The following is a 25470-nucleotide window of genomic DNA, read 5'->3' on the forward strand; positions in this document are numbered from 1 at the left end:
GAATTACCCATATATATTTCGTCCGTTTACCGCATCACCGCTGTCATTTGATTTCATTTCATAATGGGATTTCGAAAGGAAAGGCGGAATGTGTACTCGACCACTTAGAATTTAGTTTGAGTGATTTATCACGTATTTGTAAAGCCAATTGTTGTTTAGTATTTTCTGAACTTTAATTTTCTAGATTTGTCTTTATTGTGGCGAGTGTTATTTTTCGTAAAACGTGTGATTTTCGTAAAAATAAGAAGCCGGGCGGTTTCGTTTACATATCGTTCTGCGTCGCGTCGCGAAGAAAAAAAGGTTATAAGCATCATCACAACAGTAAGTTTAATTGAAATTTCTTCAGGTTTTCCACTCTTTTTTAAGTGTTGCCATTTTTTGAGTTCTTCAAATCATTTCTGGTGTTATACCTAGAGTGATTTTTGTTACATTTGTAAGAATCGGTGTAATTTAATTCTGACTAAAGATACTTTTTTTGTGCCTTAAAGTCGATTCGAGACCTGTAGTATAAAACTAAGATATTTTGATATATGGTAAACATCTTTTTTTTATTAAATATCAATTTATTTACCATCATAAAATAAGACACCTTCTTTATAGTTATAAGTTTTTATAGTTTACAAAATATATTTATTTCTCATTAAAAAAATGTCCATGATGAAGTTTATGGGGAGGGTGGATTGTCAACAGTCTACGATGGGGAAGGGAGGGGGAAGAAATCGAAAAAAAATTTATTCACGTGGTATATGAATGACCCCTTTACTGTTTGAAAATGTAAAGAATACTTTTCATTTGAACGCCTGTCAATAGGCAACACCTTTTCTTAAATGTAATTAAAGATGTTTCAACGAAAATAATAATTTAAGACATTGTCAATTAGAAATTGTTATTACTCAGGTTACTGTTGTATTTTTAAAAGTAAATTTTCATAAAAATACAATGAGCCCAAAAAATTTTAATTATTGTTTAATTTTTCTTAAAAAATAAAAAATTTCGAACAAAGTAGTCACCAACTTTGTTTATTAATTTTAAAAATTTTAGAAATTGACAATTGAAGAAAGTGATTTTTACTAAAATGATATCATGTCATGAAGATATGGATGATTCTGGAATTGAAGTTACTAAGAAAAAAGTATCTAATGCATCTCATGATGGTATAATGAAAATGTAGATGAATATTGTTTATGATTGTTTAAGAGAGTTACCGCATACACTACCTCTCATTACCCATTCTGAAAATGATCAGAAAGTTGCAGTAACTGGTAATAAGGTAGATTTAATAGAAAATGAAAAAATTTAATCTAAAAATTTCTTCAAATTCAAATTTTTTTAAATCGTTAAATATTCATGAAAAAGTTAAAGAAGCGGAAATTAGATTAACAGCTTTGTTTATAGAACATAATATTCCTTTCAGGGCACATTCAGAATTAATTCAACTTTTTCAGGTTATAGATCCGATAGTGTTGAAAGCTATTATATTGGACTGGACGAAAATGACTGCCATCGCGAATGATAATCTGTCAACCGTTGAGGAAAATTGAAACTCCTTTTTCGATTTGTGTAGATGAGGCCAGTGACATAAGTCATGAAAAGTGGTTACCAATTTTAGTTAGATATTAGAGCTGTTGAAAGCTTTAGAAAAAAATACATACCTTTGAGAAATATGGTTGGTCTAGCTACCGATCACGCGACAGTTATTACAGGTGAACACAATTCTTTTCAAAGTAGATTAACAGAAAAGAGCCCTTATTCAAAATTTCTACTCTGCCTTGATCACTCTGTTAATCTCGTAATTCAACACCAATGACGAATAATTGTTTTAATTTCCTTTAAGGCTCGTAACGTTTCGGGAATCTTTATGGATGTTAACCGTAGAATACCATTCAAAATTAGTCGAATGTTTAAGACATTTTGACCTGCATTGATGATGTCCTGTTCCTAACTTTATTATTAGCAACGATAAGGTAAATGGTTAAATTAAATTAATATAATTAAATAATAACATATTTCTGCATGTTTTATTACAATAAAGTACTACTTACAAAACTCATAATAAGTACTCAGTGCTATCAGTTGTACAATGTTTACATAAAAGATATACTTCTATATGCACAACAAATAGGAACATATTTTAATAAAATAGATATCCAAATGGCTTTATATTAAAAACTATATACAAATTTTAACAATGCTTAATATAATTAGGAATGAAAACTTATTAATACTTTGTTCGGTCAATCCACTAATATTTGTCTGAAGACGTACAGTAATATTTTCAAAAATGTATTTTTGTTTTTATAATTTTTAGCCCTTAAATTCAAGTTGAAATATATAAAAATTAAAAGCTTCCCAAGTAGCACATTTGAGCCCAACAATAAGTTCAAATATTGTGATATTTGGGTTAAAGTAGTTTTGACTGTTTAAATATTTATAAAGACAATATTGCTGTATAAATTTTCTTAAACAATGTTTAGAAAAGAAATTTTTTTATCTTCAGGTGATTATTAATGTCAGATTCAAAAATTAATTTATTAGTGAGCAGACGACCGTTTTTCCGTATACGAGAGAAAAAAGAGACAGAAGCCTTATATCATTTTTTTTGTAGTTTAGCGGTGAGTCAGAATTAAAATGTATTTCGTTAAACATGCTATCTTTTTGATTATGTGCTCTCCAATTGCCTCTTCTGTCTCTTGTCTTCTTGCATAAATCGTTTAATTATGTTTATACATGATTCTTATTTCAATAAATCTTATATACATAACAATTTTCATTTAGTAACTTATTCATTTGTTGTCCCACATTGCACTGAGAATTTAAACTTCAAATTATCTTGCAAGATGAAGTTTTAATGAGGTAAATACCGATGAAACAAAAAAAAGTGGATTTTTTGTGGCACAACTTATCCGATTCTATATTTTATTTAATTCGCCAACAATTTTTATAGTTCAAATTACAAATTTAGTAAAATCCAAAAATGGGTTTTATTGGTAAAAAAAAGTTGAAATTAGCAAATTAATTTCAAGTTTTAAGAAATTCTCCGTCTAATGTGAGTATATGTAATATTTACAGCTCAGTATATTGCTTTCGCCTAAAATGCTTTATTTCTGTGTACTATTTAATTTAATTAAGTATTTGTGTAGAAATGTAAAATATCATATACTGGTACGTAATATCGTGTAGATATTATTCTACAATGATAGAGAATGTGTTACAAAGATTACTTATGTATGAAAAAAGAAGGAACTTTTCTATGATTATTATGATTTAAAGTATTTTGAATTCTTCCTTCATTTTAGCGTCAAAATACTATAAAGGGTAGGTAATTCACAGAAGCAAGTTATTTTTTTTAATATTATAAATAATAAATACTGACGACACGTCTACAAACAGTAATTTTTACTGTACAATAACGCAAGTTTTATATAATTTAGGAACACTCAAGAGTGTTCAAATGTCTCTGAAATTTTTTGGTTATTTAAAAACTCTGATTTTCGTCCAACAGAAATGGTAGTAAGTAGTTCAAATGACGAAAAATTGCTAAGCCAATACCAATGATAAAAGTGTCTGTAAAACTCCTCTTGAAGTCTATCAATACTGTTTCTGTTAGGCAATAATTAGAGATCTTATAATGAAAAAATTTCAAAGACCTTCTAAAACTCTTAAGACAACTTTAAGAGAGAATAAATTAAATATTCTTAAAAGAATCTTGTAAAAAGTACATCGACATTTTCATCATGAGGTAAAGCAAGTCAAAAGCTTCGTGTCAGAGTCAAGTCCATAAGATACCTCATGTAGATTTACTCGAAACTAATAATAGTTTTTTACAGAAATTTCATCAAATTAAAATTGTGGAATTTTGAAGAAAAAATCTACTAAGGACACTTTCATTAGGATCTTTCGAAACCAGATTAAATTTAAATATTCGACCTAAGGCAAACAGAACACTTGTAAAACAAAGATCACTCCCTGTTAGCAGCTATTTAAAATGCAATGTTCGTGTCTGTGGAGTAAAAAATATCCTTTCAATAAATTGTCAAAGAAAATAATTCATTTATAAATTACTTTCTTTTTTATGTTTCGATGTAAGAAAATGTACTTTAAGATTCTAATATAAAATACTGATAATTGAACGTGAAAATTTTCAGACATGAATTTCTCATATCTCAGCATGAGTCTGAATCAAGTGATTTAAATTTTATCACAATCTAGTTTTCTTTTCATTCTCTATCTGTATTTTCTCGTCATTCATTTCCAGGGCTAAATTTGTAATTCCTTGAATTTGGCTGACTTTTCTTGGCTTTGTAGGAGGTCCCAAAATGTGCCTTACTGGAGGACTAAGTAGGTCGTAATTTAATTCAGCTGGATCTTGAAAACCAGTTACGTAACTTACAAGAATTCCTACAAAAACTGTCACTAGACAACCGATTGCACTGTACCATAGGTAACTTATCTAAAAAGAATGATTTAACATAAATAATTGCTATATCAGTAGTGACTAATAAAATAAAAATGTCTGGTTCTCTTTATACCCAGAAATGAAATAAATAATTTAATCTTACTCTGTATATGGACCAAACTTCTGATGAAGAATCCACAGAATGCATCAAATTCGACATGGTTTCATTGCCACAAGGACATTCATCAATTGATATTGGTTTTCCTTCCAAATGAATTTCTCCTTTTATTGTAGCAATCTGTGCTCCCAATCCAATCCATCCTACTAAAGCTATACCTGTAATTGCTCCGACCATAGCTCCTTTTGCATTGGCCCAAGGAACAAACATCCCCAGAGAAAATAGTCCAAGAGTTACACCGCCAACCATCCCGTTGAACGATAAAGCAACCTAAGTAAAAGAAATTAAGTTATGCTATTCACTTTACAACTCATTTGGTATTGATTGTTATTTTCATTAGATGTAGCAGTATAAACTATAAAGTTTATCAAAATTAAATATTAATAATATATTCATAAAAATAATTACCTCAAGTACACCACCGAGTCGTTCCACTACAAATACTAAAGCGAAGCTTAAAGCTCCGAAGAATATACTAATCCATTTAGCATAAAGTGCCCCCTTACTAGCTGGTAATGTGATATTGAATAATCCTTGAAAAATATCTTCAAATGTAATGGCAGAAAGTGAATTAAGGGCACTAGCTACAGTTCTGTAAGAAAGGAAAATATTCTTTTATTTTCTATGAAACTACCAAATCTTTCAGTTTTTAATAAGTATCAAACATAAATTAGAAATACTAACCCCAGTGAAGCGGCAAATATACCAGCAACAAAAAAGCCAGGTACTCCTTTCAAATTTCCCATGAAATTCATTACGTATAACGGAAGTAACTGATCCTGGCCTGTGATTTGTCCCGCTTGTAATGGATCACAATTTTTGTAAACGGAGTACAAAACCATTCCAGTCAGAAAATTTATTGTGTAAATTAATATTAATCCCAATGAGGACACCCATAACGCTCTAAAATAAAATTTTCATTAAAATTTCAAATCAGTAGACTTTTGATCTAAAAAATGATTAAGATAATTAGAAAAACAAATTTTAAATAAAATTTTAAGTAAAACAAATTTTCAAAACTGCACATACTTCCTAACTTGACTAATACTTTCGACACTGAGGTACTTCTGAATAGAGGCTTGATTACTGCAAAACATAGTAGCCCAATAAAAAGTTCCACCCACTACAACACTCCAAAAACTGTGTCTGACAGTGGGTGATGGGTCAAGGTTAAAAATCTCAATTCTTCCAGACTGAAGATTATCATTCCACACTAAAGAAAATCCTCCAGCCCAGGATACACCTAAGCCAGCAATTAGAAATAAGGAACCCATAAGAACTGCAGCTTGAAAAGTGTCTGTCATTATAACAGCTTTCATACCACCCTATAAAAAAAAAATTTTTACTTAATAATTTAAAATTTAACTTATCATGATGATTAGGAGTCAAAACACGCCAAGTGAGCACTCAATTGGACCTTTTCCACCAAATTTATTAAAATTTTGATGTAGTGACGTAGTGCTAATAGTGTAGATGAAATGTGCCAAATATTGTCAATAAGTATAAAGTTTAAATAAAGGTGAAAAAATTTTCAAACGGTTGCTGACCTAACGTGTTTTGTGACTTTATATAAATAGCTTTGAATTATAACATTTGTTACAGATATTATTTTAAAAGGTTTAATTATTGTAACTAAGTCTAAGGACAATAATTTTGTAAAATTAATTTAAACCTACCTGGGATGCGTAAAAAATGCACACTACATAGACTAGAGTAACAGCAATATAAGTATTTAAAGCTGTAACTGAAACAAAATAAATAAGTATTTATAATATTAATTTGTGAGAACTTCAAATTTTATTAAATTCTATATTAATTTTAATGTAGTATATATTTTAATTCAGAAGTTTAATCGTCTTCTTTAAATTTTGAGTTAATAGAATCATATATAGTACGAAAGCGATATTGAAAACAAATAACTGAAAGCTATATAATTAAAACTCCTAATCTATTTTAACAATGAAGTTAAATTAATAACTTTGCTCTATAAAGTAATAAAAAAAGAATGTACTTTTAAAAAATGTACTAAAGTTAGTGGATGATGTTGATATACAAATTAAATTAATAAAAACTGTAAATAAAATATTAAAAATAGAGTTAAACAAGAAATCAAAAATCTAAGATATCTTGATTTTAGTTCAGTATAATATAATCATATTTTCAAGTAAAGTTATTTTAAATTCTGTATACTTAAAGTTGTTTGTCTAAATGATAGGTTAAACTTTAAAATTTTTAAAAAATAGACATGTTTTTTTAAGAAACATGAGAATATGTATGATGACTAATAAAATTTTGTTACGTTTGTGGTTTTATTGATATAAAACTTTGGATTAGATTTGAAACGGATAAATCAGTAATTAATTCTATTATTTCAAACATAAGACATAAATTTTAAGTTTTCTTGAAAGGAAAATTCGCAATTGAGTTATCTTATATTCACGTAGAGTATTTAATTTATTATTTTGTTTCCTCATTCATTCAATTATTTACCACCTAGTAATTAATAAACTATTGCGTAATACTTTTTATTTAATGTCTATTGATTAATACTTTGGACCGCAATCAACGTCATTTTAAATTAATATTATGCCGTTTCTTTTTATTTTTTAAAAATTGTTAAGGAGAAGAGAAATAATCAATAATTCTCATCATTTTATCAATAACCCCTCCTCCATTCATCATATCCTTTTATCCAGATTCATCTGGTTTCAACTAGTAGCTTAAGGAGTGCATTAAAAAGAAATGCCTGTTAAATATGAAAAAATAAAAAAGTCAAGAAGAAGCAGACAAACCAACATGTTTATAAACTAATTTGTATATCAAAACAGTTTTTATATTTATAAGTAAATTTAAAAGTAAATTTAAAAGTAAATTAAAAAGTAAATTAAAAAGTACATTTAAAAGTACATTTTCAAAAGGAAAAAATTTGTTATTAAATAATGAATTTTAATACAAAAAAAATTGTCTGGAAGAAAGTAAATATCGATTTACATTTTGAAAAATGTTTTATTAAAAGCATAGCATTGAAAAAATTTCTTTTTGTGTTTTAATATTTAACTTACCATGACTCAATGCTAGCGCTGGTGCGTAGACAGCCACTGAAGTATACAAAATCATTTGGAACATATAAAGAATACTCGCTAAAAGTCTGCAGTGTCGATTAAAGCGTAAATTTAAATATTCGTAACTTGAAGTCAATCTGAGTTTCATGTAAACTGGCAAATATAACTGAGATGTTATGGGAACAACCAGAATGAATGCTAGACACGTCATCCAAAACTGAGTGCCCTGTAAATAAATTTATTATTAATTTCAAATAAAGCTTTGAAAAACTCTTTTGAATGACATTAACGATTTGAAACCGAAACAGAAGATTTATTAACTTTTTGCTAAGTAGTTTTCTTTCTGAAAACATTTTTCAAAATTGCTTTTTTAGAATTTCAGTAAAAAAGGCATCTTTTGGTATATTGTCAATATCATTCATCAAAAGTTTTTATTTAAGTTGGTTCGCATATGAAAAAAATTATTTACGTGTGTATACATTTCGGCAGGATTGCCGAGCAATTCAATGGCAGTAATAAAACTTGCAGCCAATGACATCGCCATTGGAAAAGTTCCCATACTGGAACCTCCTAATAAAAAGTCATCACTGGTTTCTTGTTTCTTTGAGAAAAATCCATAAAATGTACCAATTAGGCATGATATGATTAACATCGCAGACAATACAGCATAATCTTCCCATGAAAAATAATTTAATAAACTAGGATGTTCCTTGAGGCATTCTTCATCTTCCATTTTTTTCACTCGTTGCTCCGCTGACGAGGCAGAAAGCGCCAGAAACAATATAAAGAGCCGCAATCTCATCTTTGAAATTCTGGAATTAATTTATTTAAATTCAGTAATGTTTATAAACAAATACAATAAACAATTTGATTTTAGTAAGATTAAATTAAATTAGCAAACACGTCTAATGAAGTAGTTTTGAAGGAAGCTTTTATTATAGATTTAAGTATTAAAATTTTAATTAACGAATTTTTTCATTTTTTCTATTCTGCAATTGTAACTTATTGAGTTTAAAAATGGCACTTTAAAGAAAGAGTTAAACTTTTAAAAATCTGCAATTTTGAAAAATAAGACTATATTTTCGAACTTTTATTTAAAAATGTAGATGTAATTTTCAAATTCTCAAAATCAACCTTTAGAGCATTAAAAGAACGCTTCGACTGGATTATTTTCGAACCTTGTTCGATGAAAAATTACGAAATTATTGAAATTTTAAAAACAAAAAATTTTTTTTAAGACAAAATAGCGTAATAAATAGATTCTAACAAACAAAACGAAGAGAATGTTTCAAAATTTTCAAATTTGATCAGTTTCGCTTAAAACTTGTTACTCGGGGGCTTTTTGGGGTCTCTGATTACGAATTTAAAGTCATTTTTAAAATATTCAAAATGGCGGATCCAATATGGCGGACAAAATTAAAATATGATGCAATTCCCTTAAAAATTGTTACTCGTGGGTTTTTGGGGTCGCTAATTAAGAATCTGAAGTCATTTTTTATGAATTAAAAATGGCAGATCCAATATAGCTGAAAAAAATTTCAAATTTGATGCAATTCGTCTAAAACTCATAAAAATAATAAATTATTTACGTTGGATCTAAAATTTATCAATATAATATATTATTTTATATTATTTCATAATAAATTATTTCATTATAGATTAACATGCTTGTAGATTTTCTTAAAAGTGACATCAGATTCGTAATAAGCAACCCCCAAAAACCCCCGAGTAATAAGTTTTAAGCGAATATGATCAAATTTGAATTTTGTCTGACATATTGGATCCTCCATTTTGAATGTTTTAAAAATGACTTCAGATTCTTAATTAGCGACCCCAAAAACTCCTGAGTAACAAGTTTTTAAAAAATTTGAAAAAACCGTTTTTTGCTAATAATTTTCTAATAAATTTTATGACACCTATAAATGTTTTTCTTTAATTTTTTAAAAGAATTAATAAATCAAGAATATTGTATAAAATATTTCAAGTCAATCGGAGAAAAATTGAGAAATTTGCATGAAAATTACTAACATTTAACGAAATTTTACTACTTGTTAGTAAAATTGCAGATTTAAACACTATTGGTTGTTTCATTTAGTAAATTTCAGATGGAGAAATTATGAGTTCATTGACATTTTTTTTTGTAAATTACAGACTTACATCTGAATTGATGATTTGGCCTTCTCATGCATAGCCCAATACAATCTAATTGCTAGTAATCATTTTTGATTCTGCGAGTTCCTATTACCCAACATGTTTATGTCAAATTATAGAAAACAAAATTTAATTTTAATTTTTGTAAGTTTCAATTATTATTAATATTTTTATTATGCATCAATACGAAAAGCATTAATTCATGTCCCACTTCAATAAATTTTTATTGTCAAATTTTCCTAAAAATTTAGCTTAAAACTTTCCTGAACATTTAAATTAAATTTTCGACTTTTCTCGTATAAGTGAAAATGTAGCTTTAAAACTTTCCTGAAAATTTAAATTAAATTTTCGCATAATATACAGTGGGCGAATTTTTTTTTAAATTTTCAGGTAAATTTGACGATAAACATTTATTGACGTGGGACATTTAAATCTTTTAACAATTTTTACTAAACTTTGCAAGTAAATGCTTCGAAGTTTGCAAGTGAATCTTTAATAAATTTTTAGGAAAGTTTCGGTGCTGTGTGGGTTACAATTACAACTAAACACCTAGTAAAATTTACTCCTGCATGTACATTAATTTACTAGTTTATATGCACTGATTTGAATAAGTGATATCATTGATTCAAATTAAGAGGGTAATTGAATGAATAACCATTAATTTAACTAGATTGTGTTGTTCTTCTCTTTTCTAACTATAAGCCATAAAAACATATATACATATAGCAATTAACTTTCTGATCACGTGCTCTCTTAATTTGTATCAGTGATAAGCGTACAGCACTATTTCTAAGTACATATAGTGCATATACACTATAGTCAATCATTTTATTTTCACTAATTTAGTAGAGATTTGAATAGTAGAAATTTGAATCACATTGTATGAACGTGATTTGAGTGATGAATTTTTGTTAATTTTAATTTTTCAAAAGTGTATTATAATTTGAAATACTTAAAATACTTATATTTATATTGGGTTTGGAGTAATGTACTCTGATATACATGATTAATAAAGAAGTTTCAGTTTCTGACCAGACTTGAATAAATTTTATCTCTTAACATAAACAGTTTTAGTTCTTTGAGACATAATTCTACTGAGTTAAGTAGAAGGGTATGAAATTACACTTTCTCAATAATTTGGATTTTTTAAATAGTATTGTGATAATCAGTATGATTTCCACGCTGTTATAATCTGTATCGGATTCTTTTTGTCATAAGTTGGATGCAAAAAATTATAGACAGAAAGGGAAAATAAAAATTCGGTTAATTGAAAAGTTTTAAATACATTGGGATTTCTGATCTGATTCCGGCGCTGATAGAAAATTAGAAATTAAGGAAATAAATTTGAAAAATTTATCAACCTTGAAAAAATGAAGGTAATGCTGATAAGATAATCGATATAAAAACTACGCAATTATGTGATTTTTTTTAATATTTCTATTCATTAAATATGGAATTACAAAAAACTTTAATGATCTTCTATTTAATTTGACTTAATTATGTAATTTTTGTGTGTTTCATGTACGAGCTTTCGTATGAAAAATTGAAAATTATGGCCTTGTTTATCAATAAACTATTTGATCCTTGCACTTGACACCTATAATAACCCTGATCGAATAGAAGGTGATTGAAAGTTTCAACTACATTTAAAGACTCTGATAAATGAACGTTTGCGTCAATTATTATGCATTATTGTTAGTTATTGTTGATATAATGTACATTATGAAAAATGTCCAATAAAGATCAATGTTTGATATATGAGTCATATAGGAGAAAATGTGTTCTGTTCATCAAAAAGAGTGGACATACAATTCGTCTTCATTGCTTCATATAAATGTATAAACACTTCATATAAATGTCATTTTCCGAACGAATTAAAGAACCGAAAATTATAACAACTTTGGGAAAAGTGATTCCCCAGACATCAAGTGACTAATCTAAATGAATAAATTAATATTCTTTTTCCTATATCAGGTAATCTTTTATATGCCTTCATATGCTAATTTACATATATACATATACACTGAAGAATATCGAAAACTAGTTTTCATTGCAATATAATTACCAGCCTAAAGCGGATGAAACTAGATTACTAAATTCTAAAATTTCAAAAGTGTAAATTTACTTACTGGAATTAATAAATAATAAATAAAAAGATCATTTTCTTTCCAAAAGACAATAATAAATACTAACATTAATAAATCTTTCTCTGTTACTTAATGTGATACATTATTTCTCACTAATTTAGAACTAATTTAGAACTACATTGAGAAAAATAAAATTTTTTAACTATTTTCAAATAATACTACTTTTTCAGATTATATTTATTTGGGAACAATATTATTTCAATATAATTTTTATATAAGACTATAATTTAAAATGAATTTTATGGTTGTATAACATGATATATATATAAGCGTATGTCAGATTAAATAGTTATCAACTATAATTTCTTTCATTCACAACAAAATAATAGAGAATGTAATTTGCGTCAGGAAGATAATAAGATTTTACAAGCTTCATGGGTATTGCTCAAACTCGAAATGATTGTCATCACATTTCAGACAATTTGAAGCAATTAAAATGTATGCTCCAGTGAATGACACTCTCTGCTTTTATAAAATTATATTGAAAGAAAAGAGTACAATAATAAGAATAAATTTTCATGTGAACATTATATCATTCATTATCATTCTATCAATCTTTGGGATCGAAAAATAACAATAAATTTATATTAACATTTGTTACATGAAACTTTTACATAATTTATGCACACTTGCATTTTATTTTCCTTGAAAAAATAAGCAATAATTAGGTAGAATTCAGTTTTTACAAAAATTAAATAAAAATATATTGATATAATATTTATGATGTAAATAACCAATTTTATAAAAATTAGGTTCTTTATCTAAAACACTAGACAAAAAACCTCTAAGATTTTACATTTTTACCCCCTGAAAACTGACATTTTTGTGTTTATTTTATGAACACTTTACTTTTTCATAAAAAAAATTGCATTATTGCTGTACATTATTACATTTCAATATCGAAAAGCTTTAAAAAAAAAATTTTAATTAAATTAAATTAAATGGTAATTTAATGCCGAATAATTACGAAAAGGAACTTTTCGAAAAATGTCCAATAATGGAGTCAAAAGTTTTGTCTTGAAAGATGCTAGAAAATTAAAGAAAAAAAATATATACGTCTCTTAACATTATTTTAAAAATATTTACAAAAGGGTTTTTTGAAAAATTTTAAAAAGCAAAAATTGTTAAACTTGATGAATGAGGTTCAAACGCTACTAATTTTTTATCTCCCTATAAGATCTGATATTTAAAGAAATTTATTTCTTTAGCTCTTATGGAACTAGAGATAAGTATAAAAATGTAATATTTACAATTTTTTATTTCTCAAGGTAGTGTTGCATTCGAGCAATAAATCACTCGGGAAAAAAACGAGAATCTCTTCAAAAATACATGGAAAACAAATGAATACCCAAGTTCTGTCTTTTTTCTTTAATGAAAGGAGTTTCTCAAATGCATCACTAATATACTATATATGATAACGATGATAACTATAAAATATTTATGAAAAAATCTTATTTAAAAAGAAAAGAAAATATTTTCATTGCAGTTAATTATATATAGTGATAATAAAATAATCTTATGAGAAAAAAGTAATTTGGTTTTTATAAAAATTGTTAACAAATATAAAACTTTTACCAAAAAAAAAAAATTTTTTTTAAATGTTTTTAAAAAAATTAAAAAGCAAGTACCACTTTTATTTTTAAGTATTGTTTTTAAAAATAACATTTGTCAATTAAAATTTTTTTTTAAAAATTCAATAAAAGCAAGCATAAAAAAAAGAAAATTATTTTTCAACTTACCTTAAATATTGTCTCTTAATATTATTGATAATTTATCCGAATACACTTTTTAATGAAAGGACAATTGAATAACTCAACCGAATTCACGTGGTGATTTAAAGTTAATAAAAAGGTACGAAATTGTAATTGAATAATTTTTATGGTTTTCCTGACGTAACGCATAAATGCAATCTGATAAAATTTCTTTTTTGAAAATTTTCGTTTTTATTACTTTAAAATGTATTTTTCGCGCCGTTAAAAACAAACTTAATAACGACCAATTTCCTGAATTATAAAACGCACTAAAGCAAAAAAAAAAAAATTTGTAATGACTTAAAAATTTCAGTTGCCGATGTGATCCAACACACATATATCAAAAATGAACTCGGAATGCTCGATAGATTAAGAAGAATTTTAAGACTGATCATTTTAATTGTCATGTACGCCTTTATACGATGTGTACCCCTTCCACTATGTCACTTTGGTAGACGTCCTCTCCTGTCAACATTAACACTTCAATATGGTTGTGAGAACGCGACAAATTATATATGGTTCAGTGGACAATAATTTTTTTATTACTCAAAGTTAAGAGATTCCACTAACTTGAGTGTATAGTGTTTATTAAGAGCATAACAAAGTTTCTTTATTAAGTATTAAAAAGCGTTTACTTTCTATAGATTCTTTGAAACATCTTAAAAAATAAATTTTAGGTATCGGCTAAAAAATAATTAAAAGTGCATATGCTTCAAAGATGTGTATATAAAGGTTTCTCATACAGTTTTGCGTATTATGACACTAAAACTTATACGAGTAGAAAGGTTAATTATCTAAATTAATGACAAATCGTTTCAGTGGGAAGTAAGTCATCTTCTTACCAATATAACACTTATGACTTTTCGTGAAAACGACGAAAAGTACGCTTTTATTATCCTGTATTAAATGATAGTGATGAATCATTGTTAAAATTACGCTTTACTAATTAATGTTCATGTGAGCAAAAGATCAAGAAAGTGACTATTGGGGTACTGGCATATGACTTACGATATTAGATAAACACAGGACCACAATTTTTTTTTCTTCGGCTCAGTGAACCGGACTATGCATTCCTAAAGCATTTTTAGTCGCTAAATTAAAATCTGTTGCACTATCTCCATAACGTCTGAATTTTCTTTAATAACAATTTTTTATTTATTTAAACAAATTCTCTGTAATGTAACAAAAAGACTGACTTTCTTGAATTTAACTAATAAATGAATGTCTATAAAATTATGTGTTATACAATTTTTTTATAACTTTCAAAAAATGTCGTCCTGGCCCTAAAAGTGGCCACAATGCGTTTTTATGTAAAATCACTTTTGAATTTTTTTACGATGTAATATTTATCAAAATATATTATAGAAAATGTAAATTTTATCGATTTGTAAAATTTTATGATGAATAATAAAATAATTTAGTGTTTAATGTATGAAATAGGATAAATAATTAACAATATTTTAGAATGGCTTCTTATAAGCAAAAAACAGAGTTTGCAACTATTGATTCTGTAATTATAAGCCAAAATACATTTCAAATAAAATTATCTTAAATTGATTTTTGCAACTATTTTTTAAATTTTTTAGTGAATTTTTGAATTGTGGCCACCTTGGGGCCACTTTTTTTTACAGCAAATTTTAAAGCAAAATTACAAATATTCAATTGCAGAAATTCAATTATTTTCAAAAGTAGTAAAATTCTTTTTAGAAATTCAATATTATTTTTCAAAAACTTTCCTCAATTCAATGATTTTTAATGAATCTACTAATTTAATAAATTTTTCCAAAAGAATTCAATTATTTAAACAAAATTTTAATAAAATTCTTCGTAAAAATTTTAATAATTTCAAAAATTTGTCAAAATTAAATTTATTATTTTTAATGTCTACTATTTCAATAAAATTTCATAAAAGAATTCAATTATTTAAAAAGATATTTTAATAAAATTCGTCTCAAGAATTCAATTATTTTCAAAAATATTATAATATAATTCCTCGCAGAAATTTAATTGTGTTCTACAATTTACAAAAATTCTCGTCAAAATTTCAATATTCTTTATAAATTTTTCTCCGAAATTCAATTGTTTTCAAAAATTTTAATAAAATTCTTGGCAAAATTTCAATTATTTTCAAAAATTTTAATAAAATTATTTGCAAAATTTCAATTATTTTCAAAAACTCTTATAAAATTCTTTGGAGTAATTATTTTTAATCAAATTTTAATCAAATTTCCGAAAAATGAACTTATTCTTAAAAAATTTATTAAAATTTGTCAAGAGAATTCAATTATTTAAAAATTTGTTTATAAAATTCTTTATGAAAATTCAATTTTAAGAAACATTTAATTATTAATAAAAATATTTATTTTTGTATTTAAATAATTGAATTCTCGTGGATTTTGCCAGTAAATATTGATTTAAACATGAATTTCAATTAAAATTTTAGATTATTATTGAATATTGAAAGCAATATAGCGTAAATTTTAAGAAATAATTGAATTTTGAAAAGGTTTCAAATAAAATCTTTGAAAATTTGAATTTTTCTTACTTTCAATTACCCAGGTGCGATTTTTTGGTCGGCCCATAGTTGGGCCAACTTTTACAAAGTCGGTCCAACTTCTCGTGCCAGAGGTTGGGCCAACCATACAGATGATAACGGCGACCGTCTAATGGCGACGATGGTTGGCCCGACAACTCATAAGGAAGTTGGCCCAACTTACAATGCATATGTTGTGCCAACTATACATTTCAATGGTTGGTCCAAAGACTGACGCCAAAGTTGGCACAACTTTAGATGCGTAAGTTGGGCCAACCACAATTTTCAAAGTTTGGCCAACTTCAACAGCCAAAGGTAAAAAATTATTAAAAAACTACATTATTTAAACAATTAACAGGTTATTATTAGCGGGAACATCAGATATAACCTTTACCTATTATTATTAAACACAATCTCATACATACATTTTCGAAAATATCTATCGCTCGCTGGGATCGAACCCCTAACCTAACGCACCGAAGACTTAAACACTGGCCACTACGCTACGCTCACATGGGAGTGCATAACGCAAAATGTATATTTAAGCTGCAACAGTCGGGCCAACCGTGGCCCAGAGTTCGGCCAACCAAGAAAGTTTAAGTCATTTAAACCGCATTTGACAAAGTTTTGCCAACCGTTGGGCCAACCGTGGCCCAGAGTTCGGCCAACCAAGAAAAATCAAGTCATTTAAACTGCGTTTCTAGAGTTTTGCCCACCGTCGGGCCAACCGTTGCCCAGAGTTCGGCCAACCAAGAAAAATCAAGTCAATTAAACTGCGTTTCACAAAGTTTTGCCCACCGTCGGGCCAACCGTGGCCCAGAGTTCGGCCAACCAAGTAAGTTTAAATCAATTAAACTGCGTTTCACATAGTTTTGCCAACCGTCGGGCCAACCGTGGCCCAGAGTTCGGCCAACCGAAACTGAAAGTCTTTTAAACTACGTTTGGATAAGTTGTGCCAACCTTTGTCGCCAAAGTTGGCCCGACGGTTGGTTAAACTCTGCATTTAATGGTTGGCTTGCAAAGTTGGGTCAACTGTGGGCACAAGTACTTGCCAAAGTTGGGCAAACTCTGGCAACCAAAACTTTGCTTGCCAAAGTTAGGCCAACCTTGGGCCAACCTTCAAACTCTGGCGGCCAACCTAAATTCGCACCTGGGTAACAATTCTGTATATAGAATTATTTTTTTTTAAAAAGTAATTAAATTTTTATTTTAATATTCTTGAAGTTTTTATTTTCTATAATTATATATTTAATTGAAGAATGTCAGAATAATCGAAATTATGTAAAATTAAATTGTAAACAAAAGGATATGAAAATTCTCAAAGAACTTTTTCAAAAATTATTTTTAAAAAATTGATTTAAAGAAGAAGTTTAGTTAAAAATTCTAGAAATGAAGAATTGAATTAAAATGAAAATAATTTTGAAGAAATTACAGTAACAATATTTTTATAATATAAAATAATGATAGTTCTCAAGTTTTATAATAATATTCTTATATCTTATTGAATTTGAAATTCTTGAAAATCTTAATTTCTATAAAAATAATAATTTAGTCGATATTTAAAATTATAATAATATATTATACATAATATATAACTGGGCATTTACACGAAAAAGTGTCCGTGCGTCACTATGATTAAATAGGCTGTATCTTAACTTTTTTTCTAAATATTATTAAAGTAAATTTTTTTAATTATGATGCATTAAGAAATATAAACAAATGCTCAATTTAAATTTTACGGCATAATGTATCAAAGATATATATACTATTTTTTATGTCGTGACGCACGGACAAAAATGTCCGCTTTTTCCTAAAAATTCCCTGTTAAATTATATTTTTTAGTTTTTCATTGAAAAGCTGAAAAAAAACTGAAAAACTGTTACTATTATTGTATTATATTGTTTATACAATTAAACGCTATTTTAAAGAATATAATATAGAATATAATTACCATAAACCTTATAGTTAATAGAACTATATCCATATCCATAGTAGGACATTAAGACTGACAGAGAAAAAGTTTGATTAAAATTTTTGATTCCAGAACTAAAAGAAGTATAACTTATAGAAATTATGAAAAATTAATCATAAATGATCAACGTTGTGATGCATATCAATACGAGATTTTCAATCCTCTCACTTCATATTGATTGTTTCCAAAAATTTTAAAAAAGGAAATATCATTCATTCATTTATATTAGAAGATTAAAATTTATAGTTTACAATGACGGAAGAAAATTTTGACAGTTCTAATTCTAGAAAAAGACTTGCTTCAAGGTAAATAATTTACATTTAATTCAAAATACTGACAAATAGACATCTTAAGTTGTATCACAAGGAATATTTCGTAAAGGCTTTTTCAGATAAGTCGCCAACTACGTCAGAAGTAACAATTAAACTTTATAATTAAATTAAAAAAACAATTTATATATTTAAATGAAAAAATAATTTTTTAATGCTAAAATATGAAAGTATAATAATAAAGCATTAAAAAAAACTTTTTTTATAGTGAGGCTTATTAATACAAGAGATAACAAAATGCTTAACTTTTAATAAATATGCTTTTCAATAAAAGCATTTATTTTATTTATTTATATTTTATTAATTCTGAAACATTATGAATTAAATTAAAATGATGCGGTGATAAATTCTAATCAGCAACTAAAAAAAAATGTTTTAACGTTTTTTAATTGTATAAGAAATTTTTTTTCATTTTCATTCTTATTTAGTCATTTATCCAGAAAAAACTTGATGATATGACGGTTGAATGTATTTGAAGAAAATATTTAACCATAAATTTTTTCAACAATGAATTGACACAAGAGTGTTTTAAATATTTAAATAATAATGCCGTACTACCTAAACGTAACCCCTTGCGTACCATGATTGAAGAAAAATTTACGAAGCTGCAAACAAGAGTAAAAGAAATGTCACAAAAAAACTCTTCTAAAATTTCGTTTAGTATTGAATGAATTATAAAAAAATATTAAATATTTTATTATAATTTTAATTAATTATTTTAAAAAATCCTTAATTTTACGGACAAAAAAAGATAATTATCTTATAATTTAAATAATATAAATTTATCACCTTTTAATAAATCTTTTATTCTATTTAATTTAAAATATACACTTAACTAAATGTGAGTTTTGATTCAAAGCTCAATCAATTTCAAACTGCTCATCTAATGCAATTACAGAATTTTCAAAAAATGTAAATGAATATATTTAGTAAAAACAATTTTTACGCAGTTTAAATAAATAAAATAAACATCGCGTCAATAAATTAACATAATACAAGAAAAATATTTAAATTTACAAATTACAAACATATTAAATCGAATGATTATAGTCAAACTGACTCACCCGTTGACAATTTTCGCGTTATACAGAAGATAGGGTCAATGACCAGCAATCGAAATATGAATTATAACCGCATTATTTCAATTTATTAAGCGAAGGAAAATAGGTATTACTATAAGAAACTGTACATCTTTCTTCTTTTTAATAGTAAAATTATTGCATTTGATGTAAATTATCTCAGAAATTAATCTCCGATTTTAACGACCCTTCGACTTGTCACTACTATGTCTTGTATATTATTTAAATTAATTTTGTTTTGTTTAAATTTCCTTCCCAACATGTTCCCTTTTTATGTAAAAAAAATATTAGTTAATCAAAATATATTATAATATTAGAAAAAACACTTTTGGAAAAAACCCTCGGTTTGACCAAACTCCTCCCCTTAATGCAAGAATACACGGCTTGGCTTGCATTACATATTATATTGCCATCTCCTTTTACTTTTATAAGTTTATGCCTACTTTATAAGCTAAGTCACAACATTTAAGTGGGCGTACCCTTGCTCTAAGATGATCGGTGTAAATTCCCTCATTGTGACCCACACTCTAATGGAAGGTGCTTCCCCAGAAAACATCTTTTTATCCAAGGATCCATGTCCAAGGACATACTGGGTCATTGATAATAATGTGTCGGGAGTCATCACTGGTAAATTCCGCACTTCATGCCATTATACGATATTTTGATGACCCCTTAAATATTTTTTGAAAAAGATAAAAAAAATTGCGGAGATACTTTCTCTTCGTTGGTTTTGGTATATTCAAAAATTAGTAACTATACTCACGTACTTCACCACGAGAAGGTCGAAGAAAAATCTTAGAAGTGAATTTTTTTTGCTTCTTAATCTTTTTTTGGTTTTTTTTTTGCTATTTGCACTTATTTTACTATTAACAAATTCTATGGAATAATCGTTAGTCTGGTGCACATATCCATGAGATTCTTAATCGAAGTAGCCCTTCCAGCAGTTGGTATGAATCTCTGTCCCTACTAAAACATGTTTTTTTATCAAAAATAAAAAGGATTCTTTATCCCTCTTGATTTTAGGGCAGATTTCTATCTGATACTTTACAGAGCTACCAACTTCACAATGAATGCCAAGATCCACGATCCTTACACCACTTTCCAGAGTTCATGTCTGTGCCTCCTAATTTTATATTCATCAATTTCGACTACTATTCCTTCACCCCCAACAGGTCCTTGAGCAATTTTCAAACCAACTATTCTCAGCCACTAACTTAGAATGATGGTACTTACCTCTTTCGTAACATTGAAATTCACCACAGACTAAATTTTGATCACATAGAGTCATGAACTTCTTATGTCTGGTACAGTATTGCTTTTCAGGCATCAACTCAATTTCTCGCAGCCATTGCAAAGTTTTGTCACGATCTGATAGAATCCAACTTAAGTGGCCGCGACTACTGTCTGGTTTACCCTAATAAAAAAGTTTCAAATCACAATTTTTTGGAGAAACTCTTTCGTAATATTTATAAAAATTCAAAAGGCTTACTACGAAATTGAAAATCCTTTATGAATTTAGAGGTTTTATAGAGAATTTAAAGGTTTCTTTTATAGAGGCAGATTAGCTGTAAGCAGATTAACTGTTATGCGAATAAAATATCAAATTTAAAAATTTCAAGTCAGAAAGTAATTTTAATCTACTATATTGAATATATCATAATTATTTATAAATCAGAAATTAGACTATAGTTTTAATAGTGAAAAAGTAATTAATTACAATAACAAAAATTACAGACGTATTTTTAAGAAACTAGAAAATTCCCAACGATTTTAAAGTACGAAAATAGTTTAATGTAACATTCATTAATTTTAAAAAGTATTTTGATTTTTATCAACATCATCAATCTAAATGTACATAATTATTATGAAACGTTTGTTTGACGTAACACAAAATATTAGCAATCTGACATACTCTTTAAATTTTTACGTCATTTATACTTAACATGTGAATGAAATTCTTTATTCTCCTATATAGTGTCACTTGAAAATTTGTAATAATCTAATCTAGATCAATTAATTAATACCTATCAATAATTGTTACACACAGTTTCAATTACAAAAAGGTAGTCCTAAGAATTATTATGAACTTCAATCATCACAAATTAGTCATTAGGACGAATGCGAGTGTTTATAATCCAGAAAGAACCACTGTCGTCTAGATGAAACCAGTTTCAATTTAAGTTATAGTGTCTGTCTTATAAGCATTAATCGAGTAGCCCTTTTGTTATCTGTTAAAGCACTATTGTTTTATATTCACGTAAATCTTGCGAGCGGTAATTATTAATTTATATTGCTAAATTAACTTTTCTCGCGATATTTTTGAATTCTGAAAAAGTTTATTTTTCATTTAGTTAAAGTTATAAGTCTTCTAAGTGGTTCTTCTTTTTAATAAGTAAAATTTACAAATCTGGAATAATAAACGTTATTCTTAGTATTTAAAAATCGAAAGCTAAATTAATTATAATTTTCTTTAGAACTTGTATTACTTGTAAGCGTTAATGAGTAATATTTTCATTGGTAAATGCAAGTCATGAATGTGCTATACGAGAATACTTGGAAAATTATAATTATTTCGATCAGACGAAAAACAGAATTGTAGAATGTGTGAAAATTAATATTCTGATGAACAATTACAAAACGTGGCTTAATATAAAACGTTCCTAAAAAGTTTTTAGAACGTTTAATGTCCTCCACATAACGTCTTAAAAACGTTTTATGTTCTTAAGCCGTTATGTAGCGGACATGAAACGTTCTACAAACCGTTATTTTAGTCCCACCCCAGAGGGTGGGTTTTTAAAATCTGACTGTAGATTCGTAATTATCTTGGTAATCCAAATTTTCTTGTTGCTTAAGAAACATTGAAGTTTCACCAAATATCATCGATTTTTGCTTATTAAGGGTTGGAATACAATAAATTCAATTTAAGACTTAAAAGAGTACGGTTTACAAAAAGAAGGAATCTATTAAAAATAATCACTTGTGATTACACGTGTAAGTAGGTATACACTAGGAAAAGTTTTTATAAGTGTAATATTTTTTTCCTCGTGTAACTATGTATTTACATGTGTAATTATACATGTAAATAAATGATACAGTTTATTATTATTTTTTTAAATAATACAGGAAGTGAAATTTAGTTATACAATATAAATTTATTTATTTTTTACAATTATTATACACACGTCTTAGTACATCAAAAAAGATAAACTGTATATATATGATTGTAATTATATGTATACAGAGCTTATGACGTCATAAGTGATAGAAAAAGTTGCAAATAGATATATCGTAAATAACAATTATTTGACGATATGAGTTCCTGTACTTTATTATAAAAACTATTTTCCTTTCATTTTCGGCGCCAGTTATTATTGGACGTTATTGGACAAAGAATTTAATTGAATTTCATTAACAATGAATTATTATTTTCAAAAGATGTACTGTATTTTATCAATTTTCTTTCTTATTTGTAAGTTTGGAACATTTCCTATTAAATATTATTTATTGTTTAAATTAAGTAATATTTATTTCGTACTTAAATAAATAGAGAAGGTATCAGTTGCATACAATACAAGCATGCTGGTTTGAAAATATACATATTTGTTTTAAAAAGATTTTGATCTTTAAATAAATAAGTATAATAATAAATGAAATAATAGAAAAATTAAAAAGCATTTGCTAAAAACTAATTTACATAAATTTTAGAATTCATTATCATTTAAAAATATTTCTAATTTAAAAATTTCTTAAATATTAAATATTAGAAAATTCTTAAAGATATGTGAATTATATTTATTATAATATATTTATACATATGAAATTATTAAATACTTTTTTGTTTAATGAATAATTCCAGTAAACTATGAAGCAGTATTAGCACAAAATAGAATAATAGGAGGACGTGAAACTACAATCGAAAGATTTCCTCATATGGTAAGATTAATATTTTCTTCGTTAACATAAAAGAAAAACATAAAAATAAATAATTAAAAAATGCAAAGAAAATATTACGATGAAAATGAAAAAATATTTATTTACAGCTCCGACTTCAAGTTGGAAGAAGAGGTAGTAATTTGATAAGCGCTTGTGGTGCTTCAATTATTAGCAGAGAATGGGGACTTACGGCCGCTCATTGCTTTGATAAGTAAGATTTTTCGTAATTTTAATATATTTTTTATTTTTGCAGTTTTTCAAATCAATTTTTAAAAATATTTTTTGATATCCCTCACAGAACTGAAAGTTTCCTGAAAGTTAAAATTACATTGACTGTAATATTCGAAATGTTTATCGTTGCAAAGCTAAAATTATGTTATTCTAAAAAATTTCTTTCAGCGAAGAAACAGATTACAACAAAATAAGTGTTATTGCTGGTACTACTGATATACAAAATTTAGCAAAAACTGCAAAACAACATAAGGTGATAAAGGTTACTCGAAATCCTTATTATGTTAAAAGTAATGATAATCGAAAAATTGGAGGCGACATAGCTGTAATTAAAGTAAATCCACCATTTACTTTTAATAACGTAATTCAACCAATTAGATTACCACAACGAGGTCTAGCATTGAAAACAAATTCTGCCATAATTTCAGGATGGGGGCACATTAAAGTAAGAATTAATTATAAAAAAAATGTATTAAATGCGAAAATTTTAAATCTAATTAAAAAAATATATTTTATTTTAATAATTTTTTATTATATATTACTGAAAATAAGTAAAAATAAATCAGAATTATTTGAAATAATTGACAGCCAGGTGGACCGGGTTCTGATAAATTGCGTGCGGTTTCTGTACCAAAAGTAGAATTGAATCAATGTAGACAAAAATATTTAGAAGGTAACTTAAAACTAAAAGAAGGTGAAATTTGTTATGGATACAATAATGGAGCAAATGTTCGCGATAAGTGCCAAGTATGAAAAATTCATCATATTTGATAATACTACATATACAATTAGTTGCTAATATTTAAAAAAAATTAAAATCACTTTTAGGGCGATTCTGGTGGTCCACTTATTAATAGGGACAAAGTGGAACTTGGATTAGTTTCATGGGGTGTCGAATGTGGAACGAAAGGATATCCTGGAGTTTACACTGATGTTCTTTATTTCCGAGATTGGATTAAACAACAAACCGGAATATAATTCGAAAATTTTCAACAATTATCTATACTAAAAAACAATACCTGAAGAAAAAATTTAATTTCAAAATCTTTACTTCTTATTATTGTAAGATTTGTTGCAGTGAAAACTTTTAATCATGATTTTTATAATTACAACAATATTGAGAACACTGCCTTAACATTACCAATGTTGCTGGAATGTTCCCAACATTACGTGCTAAATATTATATAGATTGATCTTTAAATGTTAAAAGATAAAGAATATACGTAATAGTAAAATAACTACAAAAACATCAAAAAGGAGTAGCTAATAAACGAGAAAAGAAGTATAGGTAACTTTTTTCATGTTTTTTCGAGGGGTTAAAAATAATACGTAGTAAGAATTTGTACCTGTTTTATCATTTACAATTTCCTGTTCCGTAGATAAACCGAGATCAGTATTCGGTAATATGCCGAATGTGGTTTTATTCTTGATTTGACGGTTTTTGTAAATCATCATTTGTTTCCTTTTATTTTTTGACAGGATTGAGAATTATGCTGCAAATTACTTTTTAAAGGTCTCTTCAGCATTATTAACTAATCCTCTTCTTAATATTTACTTAACATAATACTAAGAATATTTTTTTAAAACACTTCTTCTTTTTTAATTCATTTGGAACGCAAGCACGTGGAGGTGATTAATAACGTATTTACTGATTACTGCACTGTACTGCACCGCTGAACAAACGACAAATCTGGCGGCAGTGAAATAT

At 26.9% G+C, this 25470-nt stretch overlaps 2 protein-coding genes across 3 annotated transcripts; one reads left to right on the forward strand and one right to left on the reverse strand.

Moving 5' to 3' along the window:
- Positions 1 to 45: 45 nt before the first annotated feature.
- LOC122502518 (trypsin-4-like) lies at positions 46 to 25098 on the forward strand. Of its 2 annotated transcripts, XM_043612621.1 has the most exons (8): positions 46 to 321; positions 1446 to 1703; positions 1835 to 1964; positions 23455 to 23531; positions 23639 to 23742; positions 23931 to 24207; positions 24351 to 24509; positions 24591 to 25098. In XM_043612621.1, exons 4-8 carry the CDS (start codon positions 23529 to 23531, stop codon positions 24738 to 24740), a joined length of 693 nt encoding a protein of 230 aa, XP_043468556.1. In that variant the 5' UTR covers positions 46 to 321; positions 1446 to 1703; positions 1835 to 1964; positions 23455 to 23528; the 3' UTR covers positions 24741 to 25098. The 2 variants fall into 2 exon arrangements, with proteins under 2 accessions (XP_043468556.1, XP_043468555.1); XM_043612620.1 differs by lacking the exons at positions 46 to 321; positions 1446 to 1703; positions 1835 to 1964 and adding an exon at positions 22920 to 23067.
- Positions 1987 to 14839, reverse strand: LOC122502517 (sodium-coupled monocarboxylate transporter 1). The gene is made up of 9 exons (XM_043612618.1): positions 13674 to 14839; positions 8106 to 8448; positions 7637 to 7862; positions 6251 to 6318; positions 5604 to 5899; positions 5259 to 5477; positions 4983 to 5166; positions 4560 to 4844; positions 1987 to 4450 (listed from the first exon to the last, which is right to left on the reverse strand). Exons 2-9 carry the CDS (start codon positions 8436 to 8438, stop codon positions 4199 to 4201), a joined length of 1863 nt encoding a protein of 620 aa, XP_043468553.1. The 5' UTR covers positions 8439 to 8448; positions 13674 to 14839; the 3' UTR covers positions 1987 to 4198.
- Positions 25099 to 25470: the final 372 nt, after the last annotated feature.

This window comes from Leptopilina heterotoma, unplaced genomic scaffold, assembly GCF_015476425.1.
Source record: "Leptopilina heterotoma isolate Lh14 unplaced genomic scaffold, ASM1547642v1 Lhet_232, whole genome shotgun sequence".
Classification (NCBI taxonomy): domain Eukaryota; kingdom Metazoa; phylum Arthropoda; class Insecta; order Hymenoptera; family Figitidae; genus Leptopilina; species Leptopilina heterotoma.

What these genes read in the sequence shown, in the direction of transcription:
- LOC122502517 (XM_043612618.1), bottom strand. Translation starts at nt 8,438, where the DNA reads ATGAGATTGCGGCTCTTTATATTGTTTCTGGCGCTTTCTGCCTCGTCA. An exon ending in CTGCCGAAATGTATACACAC is followed by an intron (nt 7,863 to 8,105) that starts GTAAATAATTTT and finishes ATTTATTTACAG; the next exon opens with GGCACTCAGTTTTGGATGAC. An exon ending in AGCGCTAGCATTGAGTCATG is followed by an intron (nt 6,319 to 7,636) that starts GTAAGTTAAATA and finishes ATTTTGTTTCAG; the next exon opens with TTACAGCTTTAAATACTTAT.
- LOC122502518 (XM_043612620.1), top strand. Translation starts at nt 23,013, where the DNA reads ATGAATTATTATTTTCAAAAGATGTACTGTATTTTATCAATTTTCTTT. An exon ending in CAGGATGGGGGCACATTAAA is followed by an intron (nt 24,208 to 24,350) that starts GTAAGAATTAAT and finishes AATAATTGACAG; the next exon opens with CCAGGTGGACCGGGTTCTGA. An exon ending in ATGTTCGCGATAAGTGCCAA is followed by an intron (nt 24,510 to 24,590) that starts GTATGAAAAATT and finishes AATCACTTTTAG; the next exon opens with GGCGATTCTGGTGGTCCACT.